Here is a 17,118-nt window from a genome sequence, read left to right as displayed (position 1 = left end):
CATTTATCATTTTTCAGTCTCTAAAAGTAGGGGTTTTTTTCTTGATGATCAAAAACCTGAATTGAGCCTTGTTGGTACATCAGGAACTACACCAATCCTGTTTAACATAGCAAAGGTTTGTTTTGAAGCAGCATTTCAACATTGCAGTGGCTGCCTAAGAAATTACTCCTTATTTCTCCACCAGTAGATTTGCACTGGCTTTTGCTTAATTCAGGGATACTTCCCTTAATTTGGGGATCTTTCCTGGGCAGGTGGTTTGCCCAGCACCACCTCTGCTCCACGGGCAGATTATAGAATTGCACAGCAGTCTCCGTGAAGTTTGGCTTGACAGCGTCTTTCATCCCAGTCACCTTTTAAGCTCCTTATCTGATCTGCCTCTTCCAGGAGTGCCTCTTAAGTCCTCAGACCTTCTGCTAGTAGCTCCCCTGATATGAAGGCTTTTAACCTTTACAAAGTAGCTCAGCCCTGCCAGTTTTAAGGACAGAAAACTGATTGCAAACAAGTGATGTTTTTCTAGTAAGATCTTTTCTTCTACCTTATGTACTCAACACATGCAACAATACCCCAAACCACAGGAAATATACAGTTGACTATACTTTTGTTGGTATTTAAAAGATTTTTTTAAGTTCTGTGTTTGGACAAAGAACCACCCGTCAAAAATGGAGTAGGGCAAGTGTGAGAGAGAGCGCTAAGGCATGTCACTGTACAAGATTTTCTTCTACTGTAGCTACAAAAGGACTGAGAAAAGGTTGAATTCAAAGAGGTGGGTAAGAAAGAAAACTATCTTAGCACTGCTCACATCTTAGAGCATCTTTCCTTCACCCTTGTGCAGTGCAGTCCCTACTCACCTTCTCTGCTTTGGCAGGGCACCCCTCAGGACATAAGCAGCAATGCCAGTGGCCCCCCAACAAACTCCAAGACATCAAATCCAGACATTTAACAGCTCTGGAAATAACCTCACTTCTTCCAACTGTACCAGTTGCCAAGGCAGATGTTAACTCTGCTTACAAACCAGGGCAGCCACAGCTACAAGCAGGCAGAAGTCACATGCACTTCCGCCCAAGAGCTGTTGCCTTGGCAAACAATTATTCAAGCACCCCTTTTGTTGTCACTTATTCTTTCTAGAGTGTTTCAGCTGGGTAGCTGGGGTGGTCTTATCCAAACTATAAAAATACATGCCTTGGAGTTAATGGGGATTTAGTTCAAAAAGAAAAAAAGCTAGTGCCATTTTTTTGGAATATATATTTCCTGCATTTGGAAACTGCCCACATAGATACTATACTGTCTGTGACAGGACTGACTATATTAAGCAAGTAAGCTATAAAGGCTAAGTGAAAGGAAAGGAACAGACATTGGAGGTCAAGAACTACCCTCTTGCACACCAACTTACGTTGCCACAATTTATTGGTTGCCAATTTAGACCAGTTTATACGTTTAACATGCAAGATGAAGAAAGCCAGTCATTTATTACAAAAATATGGGTATTGCACAGCTCAACAATTCTATGAATGGCAAATCCAGATCAAATCTCAGTGCAGGTAGGGAATGATGCACCTACCAATTATTTTTTTTTTCTCTCTAGTAAATAAAGAATTGCTTTATTTATGATTAAAAAGCATACAGATGACTCAACACATTAAATATTTCATTAATCCTATTTAGTAACTTGATTACAGACAGAGAATCTGCTCAGATGCAGTGGCACAAGAGAACATGGAGCCAGCTAGGAAACATGGAACTGCTCTACTATGAAAATGTACTTCAGCATGAGACGGGAAAGCCCTGCTTGAACTACAGTTCATCTAGAGAGGACAGCAATTCAGTCAGCATACAATGCTGAAATCCAATTGTATTTCAAAGTTATCAGTTTCTTTAGGTCTTGGCCACTTCTGGTTTGAAACAGATGGCAGAACCTTAATTTGGAAGGCACTACAAACTACCCCAGTCCCTATGAGCTAACAGACAGTCCTCCCTTCCTATTGTCATTCAGCACAGGCTGGTGTGCGCATGGACCCACTACAGCGCTGCATCCACAGGTACCAGGAAAAAGTAGCAAAGCCTACCTCACCAGGTGCCTCATCATTTCTAACCAATAAATAATCTGGAAAAAAACCCCAACCAACCACCCCCATCTCTTGCAATGGAATTGTGTGCTAAATACCACATACATTGCTACTGAATAAAGTCGATCAGAACTTTGATTAAAAACAGTAGGAGCTAAAAAAGTGCAATGCACAACAGAATTAATACCAATTTTATATTCTGTTGAACTCTTCAGATGATGTCTTTTTCATGCCATTCTCCGAGGTCAGTATTTGGGAATTTAAAGAACTTGAAATCCTGATCTCTCCAACAAGAAACCAAGAGAAAACAGATTAAAATTAAAGCAAATTAAAAAAATGAATAACAAAAAATCCAATGCCGAGCTTATTTTCTTTTAAATCACAGAAATTAAAAGCAGAAGCATATATTGTTTTTTAAATGACAGCTTATCAGGATCTTTGTTCTATGTTGCCTTGAAAGCATAACCACACCTAACAATTTTTTTTATGAGGCTTCTTCCAGTTAATTTGTAGGATTTTACTTTAAAAAAGGGGTTTGTTTATTTTCCTTTTCACACCCTAAATCAGTATTAGTATTAGAAACAGGTTGCAATAAGTCTTGTTCTCAGACAGGGTGTAGTATACAGTGTATCATTCCTTTTCAATCAATATTTGCTCAGTTTTCTTGGCATTTACCACAAGGACAGCTAAGGTTTGCAGCGCTGGACAAAGCGTGGGTAGAGACAGACATCTCTGATATGGTGTCGATTCAGAATCCAGGTTAGGAACCGTTCTAATCCCAAACCATATCCACCATGAGGGCATGTACCATATTTTCTCTGTGAAATTAAAATCAGAGAGTAGATATTAAACATTTTCTTGTTATTTATATAATTGCAGTAATTATGACTGGAAAAAAATGCAAACCCAAGATTATTTTCTGAATGATGAGGAAAATGGTTCAGGCATTTTTCATTTTTTTGTTTACACAAAATTTTCATTTTGTGCTTACTTGTCACGAGTTTCCTGGGGCAATGTAAGGACTAGAAGAGGAAAAAGAAAGGTGAAAAAGAAATCTCAACGATTCTTTTCCAACTGCCTCCTCCTCTCCCCTTACACTAGTTAGAGCTTAGCCATTCAAATCCATAAAGACCAACTTCTCTTTATCTATGCTGCAGAAGGCATATTAGAAGAATACACCTGCACAGAGCAGCCTAATGAAGGTCATCTGGTAAGGGCAGCATGCAACCGCAGCAAACAGCAGCAGCTTTAACAGACTGGAAATGTTACACAATGCATTTTGGCAATGCTTAAATAATTATCTACTTCAGGCCACCAGAAATACAATTCAGACTGCATCACCTTAAGAGCAAGTTTAAGGAAAAAAAAATAAAAATCAAGTATCATAGCTGACAAGCAACATATCTAATCTTTTACAAACCTGATCAGTATACCAGTAGTATGGTGTGGGATCGATGCCCTCCCTCTTATAGCCTTTGAGTAGCTCCTCACTGTCCCAGATACGCATGGAGCCTCCAACAATTTCACCAACATTAGGCATCAACACATCAACCTACAAAACACAGCATAAGGTCAAACTATTACAATTAACCTGCCTGTAGGAGGGGGAAGAAAAATAACCCAAACTTGCAACTATATTTCCATAACATATTTTATCATGTATTATTTAATTCTGCACAACAGGAAGGCAGGCAGTTCCTTCCAGACCCAATTTATAGATGGAATAAAATAACCAACTAGGTTTGCTAATCTCTAATACTCTTGGCCACACTGACCTGTAAAAAACAAACAACAAAAAAAACCCACACACCACCACAAAACCACAAACCCAGCAACATTCCTAATAACCACCCTCTTCCTGGCCACCTGACAGCCAGTGTTTAGACAATACAGTCTCGGAGAACTCACAGAAGTATTGTCATTAGACTAGCCCTTGCCCGAGGTCAGTGAGGAGCACACTCACAATCATCTACCCACATGTTATTAGCACTTCAGAGTTACTTTATTTATTGCACAATCAACAAGCCACACCAAAAGACACCCAACCCAAAACCTGGTAAGAATTCTCCAAGATTCTCCTGGAGTACTTACTCATTCTATGCTCACTCACACTGACATTCCCCACGCTTACGCAGAAGCCTGTAACACTACATAAAATACCAACTTACAGATTCAGTAAGGCGGGAATCATCATGACAGCGCTGCATATAGAAAGACTTTATCTCTGCAGGAAATCGGCACAACAAGATTGGCTCATTAATGGTGTCTGTCATCAGTCTCTCAGGAGCTTCAGGAATATCCTAAGGTTAAAGAAGGCTTTTTTAATACTTAAAGCCAAAACCACTCCGATACCTTGGAGTCCCACATGTATCAGGCATGAAACAAATGCAGTTTCACACCACACATATCCACACATTCATCCTAGTGTACCTAAACTTTTAAAACAAATTTATCTTAGAAGAAAATATATTTATATATAAAAAACATACATGTTGAGGGGGGGAATCTATTCAATTAAAAGCCAAGTCTTCCCACTGTTTCAGACAGAAAACTGAGGAAATCCTAACCTGAAATGGAGACTTTCCAAACCAGTAAATACCGAAGAATCAAATCTGCTTCCTCCCCAATACTGTTTTACACAAACCTCAAGACTAAGAAGTTTAAGCATTTCCTTGTTATGTATATGGGCTACTTTTCAGAAACCTCAACTGATCGGTTACATAGATGAGGTTATTTGTTTCTTATCTACATTTTCTGATTGAGATTTGATAAATGGTGAAATACCTATCATAAGTTTCTTTATGATCAATTCAGCAATTTTATTGTTTAAAAACCGGAGAGAAGTGAAGCATGACACCACACTTACACTAACAGACAGGGAACATCAGTGATGATGTCATCATGGCTTGTTAAATGAACATACTTTGCTTAGTCAAAAAACTGTCTATCCATAAAAGGCTTAATTTGAACTTTTATTCAGCCAATGTTCAGACTTTTCTTAGATTCTGATTCAAGTCAAAAAATCAGAATTTTCTTTAATAGGAAAAACCAGTCACACCTGTTACTTGTTTTAATCCAACCAAACACTGCATTACAGCACTGACTGCTGTGAAAGTGGAGGCAGACAGAGCCAACTACAGCATGCGCAGCAAGGAAAGTGCAATGAACACAGGCCTTGCACAACGGCAGCTCACAAAGCAAATATCAGCCCCACAATGGGGGAAAGGAAGTAAGAATCCTTATTTCCCTCTAGAACCTTAAGTTTGGTGCAGTCTGAAGGCCTTCCTCTCCCTTTACCTCTATCATCTTTGATACAGATGGGAAAAACAGTAACAGCAAAAAACCCAACACATCTGATTTTGAGCTGCCAAGGTTCCTTCAGAATATGCTGTGTAGACTTTGAAGTTAAACAATTGTATCATCTCCTCCTAAAAATTTCTCTTAAATCCTTTGATGACTATGGCTACACTGTCAAGTCCTCTTGATCTCCTTCAAATAATTTTGCCTTACGTGTTGGAGAACAGCAAGACAGGGTACACATGGACAGATGTCAAAACAGATTTTGGTTCCAATGTTTGAAGACGTTACGTGGAAAACCCAACCCACACTTGCATTCCCCAATAAAAGAATTCACTACATCTCCCAGCACAGTCCAGACAAAAATCCAGGCCTCTGTACAAACTAAGTTTATAGCAAAGCTCTCTTTAACTTAAATGGGACTAGAACTTCACTCGTTATCTATGTAATTCCAAAAAAACCACAACAGATTCACACAGCAACAGTAAGCCCAACAGCATCATAGTCCAAACATGCCATTCTTCGAGGGCCTTCTATACCCTGAGTGCAGGGCAGTGGGATTTTGGTTGGTTTTAATTTCTAAAGAGCCTCAGAAAGACTTACTTCCCCAAACTCATAATAAGTGCCATCTTCCTTCTTCACATCATGTTCCTTTAACCACTCAATGGCTTCAGTATAGTTCATTTGTCGGAAAGGACGTTTAGGGGCCTTGAAGCCCTGTAAATTTAAAGAGCAGACATGAAGATAGTTGGAAGAGTACCATTTTTAAAGAAGATCATTTTTGTAGTTGATTAGCAAGTCCACTTCCAGACTTGAAGCATATACACTACTCTTCCCAGCTCATCCATCAATAAATTATTAAACAAACAAATCAAGCTCAGTACTGAAAATACAGAACCAAACACAACCATCTTCCAAGTCCAGTACAGCTCACAGAACAGAAGCTGCAAAAGATGGCAGTAGAGAGAAGAAAGGAAGTATTTTCAAGGCTATTCCCTTTTCTGTACAAATTCATTGTACGTGTAGGTGTTTCGAACTGAGCCATTAGCAAAGGTTCCATGGGCAAGGCTACAAAAGAGTACTTTTGCTGCCCTGCACCAAGAACAGCTTCAGAACCCACCTCTGTGACGCAAGTTCTGCTTCTTCCTACCTCCTGACCCCTGTCTCAGCCCAGATTTAAAACTGAACCTCCCAGTGTTTATCAGGAAAACAGGTGAAAATAACAGAGGCAAAAGACTTTATATGCGCTCTGAGAGAACAGCTAGTGATGGAGATAGTTAGCAGTCTCTTGAAGCCATCTTCTTTGCAAAGGCAACAGAAGACAAAGGGTCTCTAACAAATAAAATAGCTTTAGAGCTCCACATTCCAGGGTGGAAAGTAAAGCACCATTCTTCCATTGCTTCCTCGTGCTCAATCTACAAGTACCAGCCAATCAATATTACGAGCTCTGGGATAGAGGTTTTTATTCCACTGGTACAGTACACATTGCAATAAGTCCCAGCACATTGCTGGCTCCTAGAACTTGCTAGCAGGAAACTTCCTCCCCCACAGTCCCCGGCTTCTAGAAGAGTCATTATCAGCCTTGCAGCATTTTCATTCTTTTGATGTTATTTAATACACTTACTATTATTAATAACAGTAAGCAAGCAGAGCCCACTGCTATGCCATGCCCTGCCTTCCCCGAACGAATGTGCTGACCAGGAAAGGCTAAAGATCTATGTTCTTGGCTAGTCAAGAGTGTTCCACACTGCTGCCTACCGGGTTTAGGTCATACAGTAAGCTTGATGCAGGAGATTTCAAGATTCTGTCTACTACATCACAAACCAAGCTCTCCAGACGGTCCAACAAATCCTCAAAACTTATAAAAGGACATTCAGCTTCAATGTGAGTGTATCTGAAACATGAAGTCACACCATTTTAAAACCATACACAGGCAACAAATCTTTTAGCTATGAAAAAAATTCTCACTGAAAAACCCACAACCCAAACACACACGCTTTTGTCCCCTTTTTCATTTCTCCCACCTCTACAGTGTAAAGGAAATAAAGCCATTAAAAAAAAAAGACAACAGCATCAACTGTATTTTCTAAAAAACCACAGCTTCCTAAAAATGTATCAGCTGTTTCACTGAGAACTTCCTTCACTAAACATCGATCATCAATGTATTATGACCTGCTAGACATTCACCAAGACAAGGTATCACCCCCAAATATACTTTGCTCAGACCTCCTGCATTAGCATTATGCTGTCTGCTTGCTGTACATTATGTTATCTAACTGACTGCTACTCCCCTGCTTTATAAATTAGCTTATACATAAATAGCAAAGAAGTAGACTCTTTCCATACTCTGCCAAGTGTCTTCGGGTCCTGGATTGCTCAGCTCTGTATGACTGAGCAATGCAGAAAACATCTCCTAACGCTGGAATGCAGGTCTCCAGATAGAGCTGTGATGACTGCGTTAAGTATGCCTCTTCACCAAAATAATCGAGTTTGAACAGAGTTGAGCCTCCTTCCACCTGTGTCTGGACTAAAGTTGGTGGTGTGACCTGTTAAAGAACAGAACTACCATTACTTGAGTGAAGAATTAAAGACAAGGATGACAACATGCAAGCGCAGTGATGTAAGGCACACTCTTCCAGAACACCATCTACAAAGCTTTTGTACGCACACATCCAAGCACTTCAGTCTGATATCCTTCAGCACATTAAAGAGGTACGCAGGCTGTTGGGGAATCATACCGTAACAGTTACACCCCTCAGAAGTGCCTACACACCTTTGAGATCTATCTCTATGAAAGCAATCCAGTAATAGTTTCCTAAGAAACAGCTTTTCTTTTGCCCCTTTCAGATCAGTTAGAAAATCTACACATTTTTTTCAGGAAAAAGAGAGTCCTGAAGCCAGGACATTAAAGTAGTCACTTGCTGACAAGGGAATACATACTTACTTCATAATAGCCATTGGCAAAGAAATGATCCCTGAAGGCTTGCACTACCATGGAGCGCACCTTGAAGATTTTGGACATATTCTCGCCTCGAATCATCATATGCCTGTTGTTAAGCTGCACATCAACCTCTGAATCCTCATTGAGTAGATTGTCAGCCCCTCCTGCTGGGGCGAGACCAATAAGCTCCCAATAATCACAGTTCAGCTCGTGGCCTCCTGGAGCCTGTCAATTTGAAGAGAAACAAACATTTCAGAAGTCCTCTTTTTTTGCCCCTTGGATGTCACCATCTGGCATCGTGGCAAAGATGTTAATCTGGTTTAAACAAAAGATGCTAAAATCCTAATTGCAGTATTTTCTAAGTGACTGTTTTGTAATTTGGTCACAGCTCGCTTAGAAGTGCCATTTGCAACCCACCATGAGTCTCTCAGACTTAACGTGAATGGGATTGAGTACTGCACTCAGATAATTAGAAGCTTCCAGATGCATTCAGTTTAAGTATCATAGACAGCTGGGTTTATTCAGCTGGAAGAACACAAAGCTAAGCAGGGGCAAACTACTTACTACTTTCAGCTATTTAATGCGTGGTTATAGAGAAGATGGAGCCAGAATCTCTTTGGATGCATCCAGCAAAAGGACAAATATCTCCAGTTACAACAAAGGGAGATTTCAATCAGCTATAAAGAAAAAACTGTTTGCACAGTGTTGAAACGCTAGGGCATAGGCCAAACCAGACTGCAGTCTCCATCCTTGGAGACGTTCAGAAACCCATTTGGACAAGACACTTGGCAGCCTGACCTCACATTAGATATTCTTCAAGAACAGGGCAGACCCTTCGTGATGATTACCTTCAGAGCTTCCTCCTAGCCCAAACCATTCTGTGGTAATTTACACTGCATACTAGTTTTGGCTGGGATAGTTAATTTTCTTCATAGTAGTTTACGGTGCTACAACACAACACAATGGCATGAAGAACATTCCTGTATGCCTTAAGAGCACTACACACAGAGTGAAGAGTCCTCCCATCTATTAGAAGAAAACACAGAGCTAAGACTGCAGTATGACATTCAAGGTATTTTGTTCTTTGTCCTATTTGAGCCACATTCTCCTTTTCTCAAACTTCAAATTAAAAATCACTTGTATCATGATGGAGGAAGAACTAGCTCACTACAGGTACTTTTGAAACCGCCTGCCAGGGACACCTGAGCAATCTTTCTGCACTAGGTAGCATCTCACCACAACGTGACTATAGCAGGTTTCAGGCTGGCTGATCTGACCAGTCCTGTCTGTGCCATGTGGCAAGCAGAGGGCCCCGTGCCAGGGCTGAGCCCTGTCCACAGACCAGACCTTTCCATTTCGGGTCTCACCAGCTCCCCCGTGTGGGTCACAGTAGGCTTCTGCCTCCTAAAAATGCTGGTTTTTTCTTTCACAGTATTTTCAGGGTGTAAATGCAGATTTCAAAGTCCAATCAACAATTTTTTATAGATCTGGTGCTTTGTTCACTAAAAGCATTGTATCATTGTGATGAAACATGAAACAAAGTGTCTTCGATGTCTGAAACATTATGAGCAGTAGCATGAGTTACTTACGATTACCAAACTACGTTAAAGTTGTTTAAAAAAAAGTGATCCTTGTTTGCATTTATTTTTAGAAGTCCCAGTAGCGTAAGCTATGAAGGAAAGGAAATCTTGCCAGCTTCTGATGGTCAAACACAACAAGGAGCGGACTCATATTTAACTCAGCTTGGCTCTCTAACCTTAGATCAGTCTCTTGGGGATAGAACCCAAGTGGCATGGACAAGTAGAACAATTAAGCCTATCCAAATTTCATTTGCAAAACATGCCAGTAATGGCCAACAGTACGTGGCTTACAAGAAAATTGAATTATCTACAAAGCACCACATAAGGTTAACACTTTGACCTTATTTTACACACTGCAGGTAGCCACAGTGAAGGACTACTTTGCTCAAATAATGTCTAACACATCTTGGAAATGCTATTTGAAGCAATTTAACACTCCAAAACGTGGCTGGTTTTTTTTTTTTCCCAGACATGCTTCTTCTCCCTGTTTTACTAAAGATAGTACACACTCAAGAGACTACAGAGGAGAATACAGATTGCCAATCCACAGAGAAGAACAACTCTCACTGCAAGAGCTGATGACAATTTTGAATATGTATCTAAAGGAAAAGGTAAGCTTACAGACTAGCAACATTAAACATCTATCCATCCTCTAAATCTCAACATTGCTGCTTTGCTTTCTCCTTCACAGAAAAAGGACATTACTATAAGCAGCTATCAGGAGCTCATGTCTTAAAAACAACTACCTGAGATTTAAATAGAACAAATGCAGCCTGAGCTTGCTTGCTGTTTCTGCATCCCAAGTTTTGTAACACAGACACAACTTAGTTGTCTTTCAGTCATCTCCTAATAACTAAGAAGTGTTAAAATAATTTTCAGTAAATACCGTGACACAGGCCTGCATGTCCTCACAAGTACACTGAGTTGCTGTCACAGATAATGGTTTCCAAAAGCTTCTCTCCTGCCTTTTAATGAATCCTTTTTATGGGCCATCCTTCATGCCTAGCTGCTTAACATGGTTTTAGCCCCAACCTCAAACAATTTTCCAAACAGTAACAGGGTGTAGATCTAGACTGGAATGAGAGGTGCACAAGGCCTAAGCAGCGCCACATTTTGAAACCTAAAATCACACCTGCCAAGTCGCTAACATGAGACCACCATTATAAACAAGTTTTATAAAAAAAGTTACATTGCCTAGTTCATGCACCTGCCAAATGCTGAAAGCCAAATACCACATGGTGAAGAGCCTACAAAGCTATCTCAGTAAAAGAGAGACACTCCCAAACTCTTAGCCTCATGAAAATTGAATAAGCCTCTTGTTAGGGAAAATAAAGCTATGTTGTTTTTTAACATAATTTCCCACATCTATGGCACATATCAGTGGAAAACTGTTTCAGGCAAAACCAGAACACTCACATAGCTCACTTGTCACACACTGAACTGTGGGTGACAGCAGCAGCCTTGGAGGTTTGTTCTTTTTGCTAAATAAAGTTCCCACTGAAATAATCTAGTAATAATTTCTGCATCTGCTTCTCCTTCCACCAGGAAAATGACCAACTGTTAAAGAGGAGAACCCAAACACACTAGCTCCCGTACCTGCTTGCCTTCAGGAACAAGGTTCAGCATACCGTACACTGCAACACTGCTCTCCGTAGAAAGAATTAGCCCGTTGTAACACTGACACTGCAGGGACAGAAAGAGACAAAGGCATAGTAAAGGTAATTTTTTTATTTTGCTATGACATCTACTGGAGTCCCAGGCAAGATTAACTCCTAGTCACTTCTAAGTAGTTCTCACATTGACAAAAAAAATAATCTCTAGTAGTAGGAGATACAATTTAACAATAATAGAACTTGATCGGTAGGTTTAGGAGAGCTTACAATTGTCTGTATGAAAGAAAACCAGATGAGGTATGAACACTTATTAAATGATAGAACAGAATTAAACTTACCAGGTCATCTGAAAGGACACATTGAAGAAAACCTGTGCCATCTCTCAAAACAATGAACATCAAATTTTTTCCTAGTTAAAAAGAAAAAAAACAAACCACCAGAGCGCCTCAGCTTTATTCACTGATCCATTTGGAGAGACCCACTCCCAAGACATTCTAATTACCCCTGTGCAGATTATTACAGAAGGATTGTGATCACATTCTTCCTTTTTAAAAAACAAGAGGTGATTCAGGTAAGCACTGAAGCATTAGCACAGTTATAAATGCCTTTCACAGAGCTGTATTTTGTATAACAAGTTAAAGTAAGTTTCAAGAGACATCAAGAGTAAAGCCTGCTCCAACATCAACTGGGTTGGGATTGCACTGCCATGCCAAGACCTGAGATGTCCCTCGGGTCCTGAGGGACTACAAGTCTATCTGCAGAAATGCTGAACTCACAGGCCCAAGGTACACCTCACATGGGCAAAGCAGTCACCCACCTCTCCACAAAAGCATATAATGACAAAAATAATTTGCTAGAAACTGTTCATGATATCCAGATCCACAACTGCTTCGTCAAGTCTTTCAATGATAATCTGAACAAGTACCTGTGGAGTCAGAACCACCTCTGCCATGCACTCCCATGCCCCAGCCGAAGCTACGTTGCTAGCTAGAATACCAATCATTTTGATAGCAAGTACTACTTGCTAAACTTACGGTAAAAGAAGTTATGCTACTTTATTTAACTTTACAATTCCAATTTGCTGATTTCACTATGAGCAGATGCTAGTTAGCTACTCAGTTTGCAGGATTAGTTTAAAACATAGAACAAAACTTTTGAAGAAATTCCACAGGACTGGGCTCCAAACTGAAAATCCCATTAAGATTTTGACTAAGAAATGTCCGCATGCTTACTTGTCATGCGGAATTTTCAGTGTTGTAGTGACCACTGTGATAAACCAAAGAGGACACCTAACTGATGGTTTAAAAATTTAAGAACAGGTGCTGCCTGATTCATTCTAAGTGTCTGAATTTTGAAGGCTATGGTATTTGTTCCATCTCTTTCCACAGGTTCAGTAACTTCTAAATGCTTGTGGTTTACCTTGCCTCCGTAATCTGTGAATCCAGCCAAAAATCTTCACTCTCTGGCCTCTGTAAGCCTCCAGAGCATTAATCTTTAACTGTAAAGCCGAGAATAAAAGCAATCAAAGAGAGAAATGATTCACCATTTAGACTGTGTTTTCCACATAATTACTTAGCATATGTCTATGTGTATATGACATCTCCCTCCCCAATAGCTCCTACCAGGAGCACTTGAAGCGAAGTTCCACCCAGGCTGTAAGCACAGCTGCCAATACTGAAGAGCTGTTTAGTAAGGAAATAATACTTTAGCCAGGACAGGCAGTACACTGGGACAGCACTTCCGGGCTTCACATCAAGTCCTTTCTATTTAGCAGGCTTATTTTGCCATGTAGCAACCAAGGACTGTAATAGCTTTTGAAGAAGCTCACTTTGAGTTTGTTTGACTGAAAGAAGTGAAAACATGTAACAGCTCACATCCTAAGACTGGAGTATTCGGTTATTACTGGAAATCCAAGGTGCACTGCATCACCAAAAGACTTGGAAAGGATGCCTCAGGCACGTTTTCTGTCACTCTGAATGCACCGTGGACTAATTTCTCAAGACACTGAATGCCTTTAGAGGATGAGTTCAGCTAGCAGAGTATCTGGATATGACATGGGTACATCTAAACATGTAGCTGAGGTACTGACACTGTTATAGGCAGAAAAACCCAGCAGGCACCTTCAAAATGCATCACGTCTCAGGCAGCTAAGGACTGCTACATTACACTGGTCTGGAAGAGACTGATTTCGGTGCAGCTGGGCCTGGCTGCCCCTTTCTCAAAGAGCAGCCATCAGAGTGCAGGTCTCCGATCAAAACCCTCTTCTACACAGGGTCTATCCCAACACCTGTCACAGGGCAGCACATATGGTATCTGCTTACTAAGCTAAGGACTGCACCAGATCACCACATCCAGCAGGACTCTACGAAGAGCCCAGTAAGAACTATATTCTATGTCTCAGTAACCAAAATTACATCCTCTAACCAGCACTGTTTCTTCACTTTCCACCACTGCAATAATCAAACAAAGCAAAACTAATGAACTTTTTGAAAAACAGAAATATGGTCTCTGCCAGCAGACAAACAGAGAAGTCTCATGTGTGAGCTAAGAAAGTTCAGAGGTACGCACAAGAAAGACCAAAGTCTGTATAATCGGAAAAGCAAAGCTGCATTGATGGACAGTAACAAGACAGTGGACTTCCAACAGCTGCCGGAGCCAGAAAGCAGAAAGACTCATTCCCTGTGCAGACAAGATGCTCTAACACAGGCCACGTATCAAGCTCACTGGATATTACTCACACATTTTGGCTCTGGAAGACTAGGATCATTCTTGATAACAACCTTCTTAGCTTCCTCCAGGTTCTTCTCTCTTCTCAAGAGATCTTCTGCCTTTTTTTTAAAAAAAAAAAAAAGTATTAAACAGCTGCAAGCAGGCTTTATAAGATTCTTACTCTCCACAATTACCAGAGACTATAATGTATGTTTACAGACACACATGTCATAAAAAGCCTTAATGTTACCTTGCTGGGGCCTAAACCTGCGCTAATTCATGACCAGGATGAGAATCAATGCAGAGATGCATTTCTCATTTTTTCCCCAGAAAGTCTAAAGTCAAGATTGCAACTGTTCAGAACTCACCCAGTTTCAGTCAACTTATCCCAATACAAACAAAGGCAAGTTGTAACTAATACATGTGCAAAACAGTGACACGGACAAAGAACAAGCTGAAGCTTTTTTAGAGTGGGAATGACAACATTGCTGTTTAATGTTTTTGGAAAAGAAAAGTGGTATGCTTCCTCCAGCTTGGTATCATCTGCAACCTACCTCCTTCTTCTCCTTTGCTTCATTCTTCATTTGTTCCCTGTGCCACAGTTTTTTGATATTTTTCATCTGTGACTTTGAAATAATGGCCCATCTCTAAATCAATCCAAGGAAAGAGCAGAAAAGATTACATTTGTGTCACTTCACACAAAGGGACATTAAAATAATTTCTACTAGGAAGCTCAAATGCTACAGCACCTCATTTTCTTTTTGCGAATCCACATAAATAGTAGGAAATGGTTCCTTTCCTGCTGTCATCAAAGCCTAAAAAGGTGGAAGAAATAAACAAGAGTCAATGGCACTGCATGTGAACTAAAGTCATCCTTCAAGAGACTGAGCAGACATCCTACTGGTCAGAGCTGTAAAAGCAGGTATAAAATTTACATTTAGAAACACAAGGCCAGAGCAGCCTGGCCTGGTGGAAGGTGTCTCTGCCCGCGGCAGGGGGCTGGAACTGGAGCGGCTTTAAAGTCCCTACCTGCCAAAAGCATCCTACGGTTCGGGCTCTTCAAAACAAAAGAGCAGCTGCTTTCCAGTTACCTTTAACACAGTCTTGAATGGTTTCTTTTGTGTCCCATCACCAGTGGAATCACTGCCTTCTCGTTCAGAAACATACAGCTCCTCTGTAATATGTAATGAATACAGGGAATTACTCAAACAACAACAAAAAAGAAATGGCGAGGAGGAAGAGCGGACACACACAAGGATATAAAACCTTCACGGTTATCAACAGCAATAAACCTTCAGAAACAAAGGCTAGTCAGACAGCATAAGAATTATTTAGTATTTTCCGTGCAAAAAATCAACCCATGCAGCAAATACGTTATGCTAAGGCCTTAGGGCCTCCTAAGATGCTGATCTCCTCAAAGTCACTGGCTGCGCAGGGGGAACCAAAACCGGGAGCCTCTTGGCGGAAACCGCTCCCAAGCCCGCGCCCCGCTCAGCGCGGCGCCCGCCCGTCGCCAAGCTCCGAACCAGAAACCGAAAGCGTTGCCCCGCCGGCCGCGCCCAGGCCCTGCCACCGCCCGCCGGAGGCCCCGGCGCCGCCGCCCGCCCAGCCGCGCCCAGCCGCTCGCTGGCGGCCACAGCTACACCTCTCCGCTCCCGGCGAGGCGCTCGGCCGCTGCGCCTGGGGTAGCAGCTCGGAGCCGCCCGTACCGGCGGGGCCCCGTGGTCCCGGCTCCCGCTTCCCCTCCCCGGCCGGGCCGCGCCGACCGCCGTCCCCGCGCCGCTCTCCTTCCGCCCGGCCCCGCAGCCCCGGGCGAGAATGCCCTTGGGCCGCCGGCCAGGGCGCCCGGCACCGGCCGCCGCCATCTCCCACCGCCCCGCGGGCAGCGGCGCGGGCCGGAGCACAGCGCAACTGCGGCCGCCCAAGCCTCACCCAGAACGAGAGCCGCCGTCCCAGCCAGCACCTCCGCCGCCATGGCCGCCGCTTGCCGGAACTGCCACAGCCCGCCGGAACTGCCGCTGCCCGCACTTCCACCGCCGTGCGCCAAGGGCCCCGCCCCGCCCCGGCTGCGCAGTGCGGCCGAGGAAGGCGCCGCTCCACACTCCCGGCTCCCCGTTGCGCCTGCCGCTGCCCCCGGGCCGCGTGGCCCTGGCCCCTCAGCTCGCGCAGGGGGATGCAAGAGGCTGAAGGACTTTGCATATTAATTTACAGCAGTCCCGCTGCGGCCATGCCAACCGGGCGGTGTGTTTAATCTCTGAATCTGTCTCCTCCCATGAAATCCCCACTCGTGGCTCAGCCCCCCGCAGGCCCACCAGCTGCTGGCACGGAGGGGGCTCAGCCTGCCGGGGATGTGGGCAGCAGCCGGCCAGCCCTCTGGGAGGTCACCCGTGCCCAAAGCCGTACGGGCACCATCAATGCCCCCGGCACCTGCCTATCTGCTGCAGGCACCGAGGCAGGCCTCCCCCCAGCAGCCGGGAGAGGAAGGCTTAACACCCACCGCAGGATCCCTGCCTTAGACAACTGACTGAAGTCATTCAGTAGCAGAGGACGTGATAAGAAAAAAATGGTATTCCTCAAAACAGCTTTACCTAGAAACTTGAAGTCTTCCTTACAACTTCTAATTTAAGGCTTCAAAAAGTATGGTTCGAAAGGAAGCTGGTGCTCATAGTTCTGTATTGGATAGCCTGTTTTTTTTGTCCAATTAATAAAACTACAATTGAGAAAATTTCTAACACAACAGAGCAAACTCTGCTATTGCCTACCTTGGAAATAACAGCAGGAACCTCTTCCTATGAGGGGGAGAAGACTTCCACAGGCGCAAAGCCCACTGGCTTTCAAGCTCCCTTCTCAACTGCTTTTTCTTAACTTTTTGGTCACCCTTCAAACAATGAAGGCCAAGCTAAAGCAGCTTTGCT

The 17,118-nt window shown here is 42.6% G+C and overlaps 1 protein-coding gene across 1 annotated transcript; it reads right to left on the bottom strand.

Annotated features, from left to right (window-relative positions):
• Nucleotides 1–1,386: 1,386 nt before the first annotated feature.
• Nucleotides 1,387–16,274, bottom strand: NARS1 (asparaginyl-tRNA synthetase 1). Its single transcript, XM_080371785.1, has 15 exons — nucleotides 16,136–16,274; nucleotides 15,295–15,377; nucleotides 14,953–15,018; nucleotides 14,758–14,850; nucleotides 14,233–14,322; nucleotides 12,914–12,992; nucleotides 11,833–11,903; nucleotides 11,478–11,564; nucleotides 8,305–8,526; nucleotides 7,707–7,906; nucleotides 7,119–7,254; nucleotides 5,964–6,077; nucleotides 4,232–4,363; nucleotides 3,484–3,615; nucleotides 1,387–2,881 (listed from the first exon to the last, which is right to left on the bottom strand). Exons 1-15 carry the CDS (start codon nucleotides 16,176–16,178, stop codon nucleotides 2,750–2,752), a joined length of 1,680 nt encoding a protein of 559 aa, XP_080227911.1. The 5' UTR covers nucleotides 16,179–16,274; the 3' UTR covers nucleotides 1,387–2,749.
• Between the last annotated feature and the right edge of the window lie 844 nt (nucleotides 16,275–17,118).

Source organism: Falco punctatus (genome assembly GCF_963210335.1).
Source record: "Falco punctatus genome assembly, chromosome: Z".
NCBI lineage: Eukaryota > Metazoa > Chordata > Aves > Falconiformes > Falconidae > Falco > Falco punctatus.
Note: the sequence above shows the minus strand (reverse complement) of the source record. Positions and strands in the feature narration are given on the sequence as shown.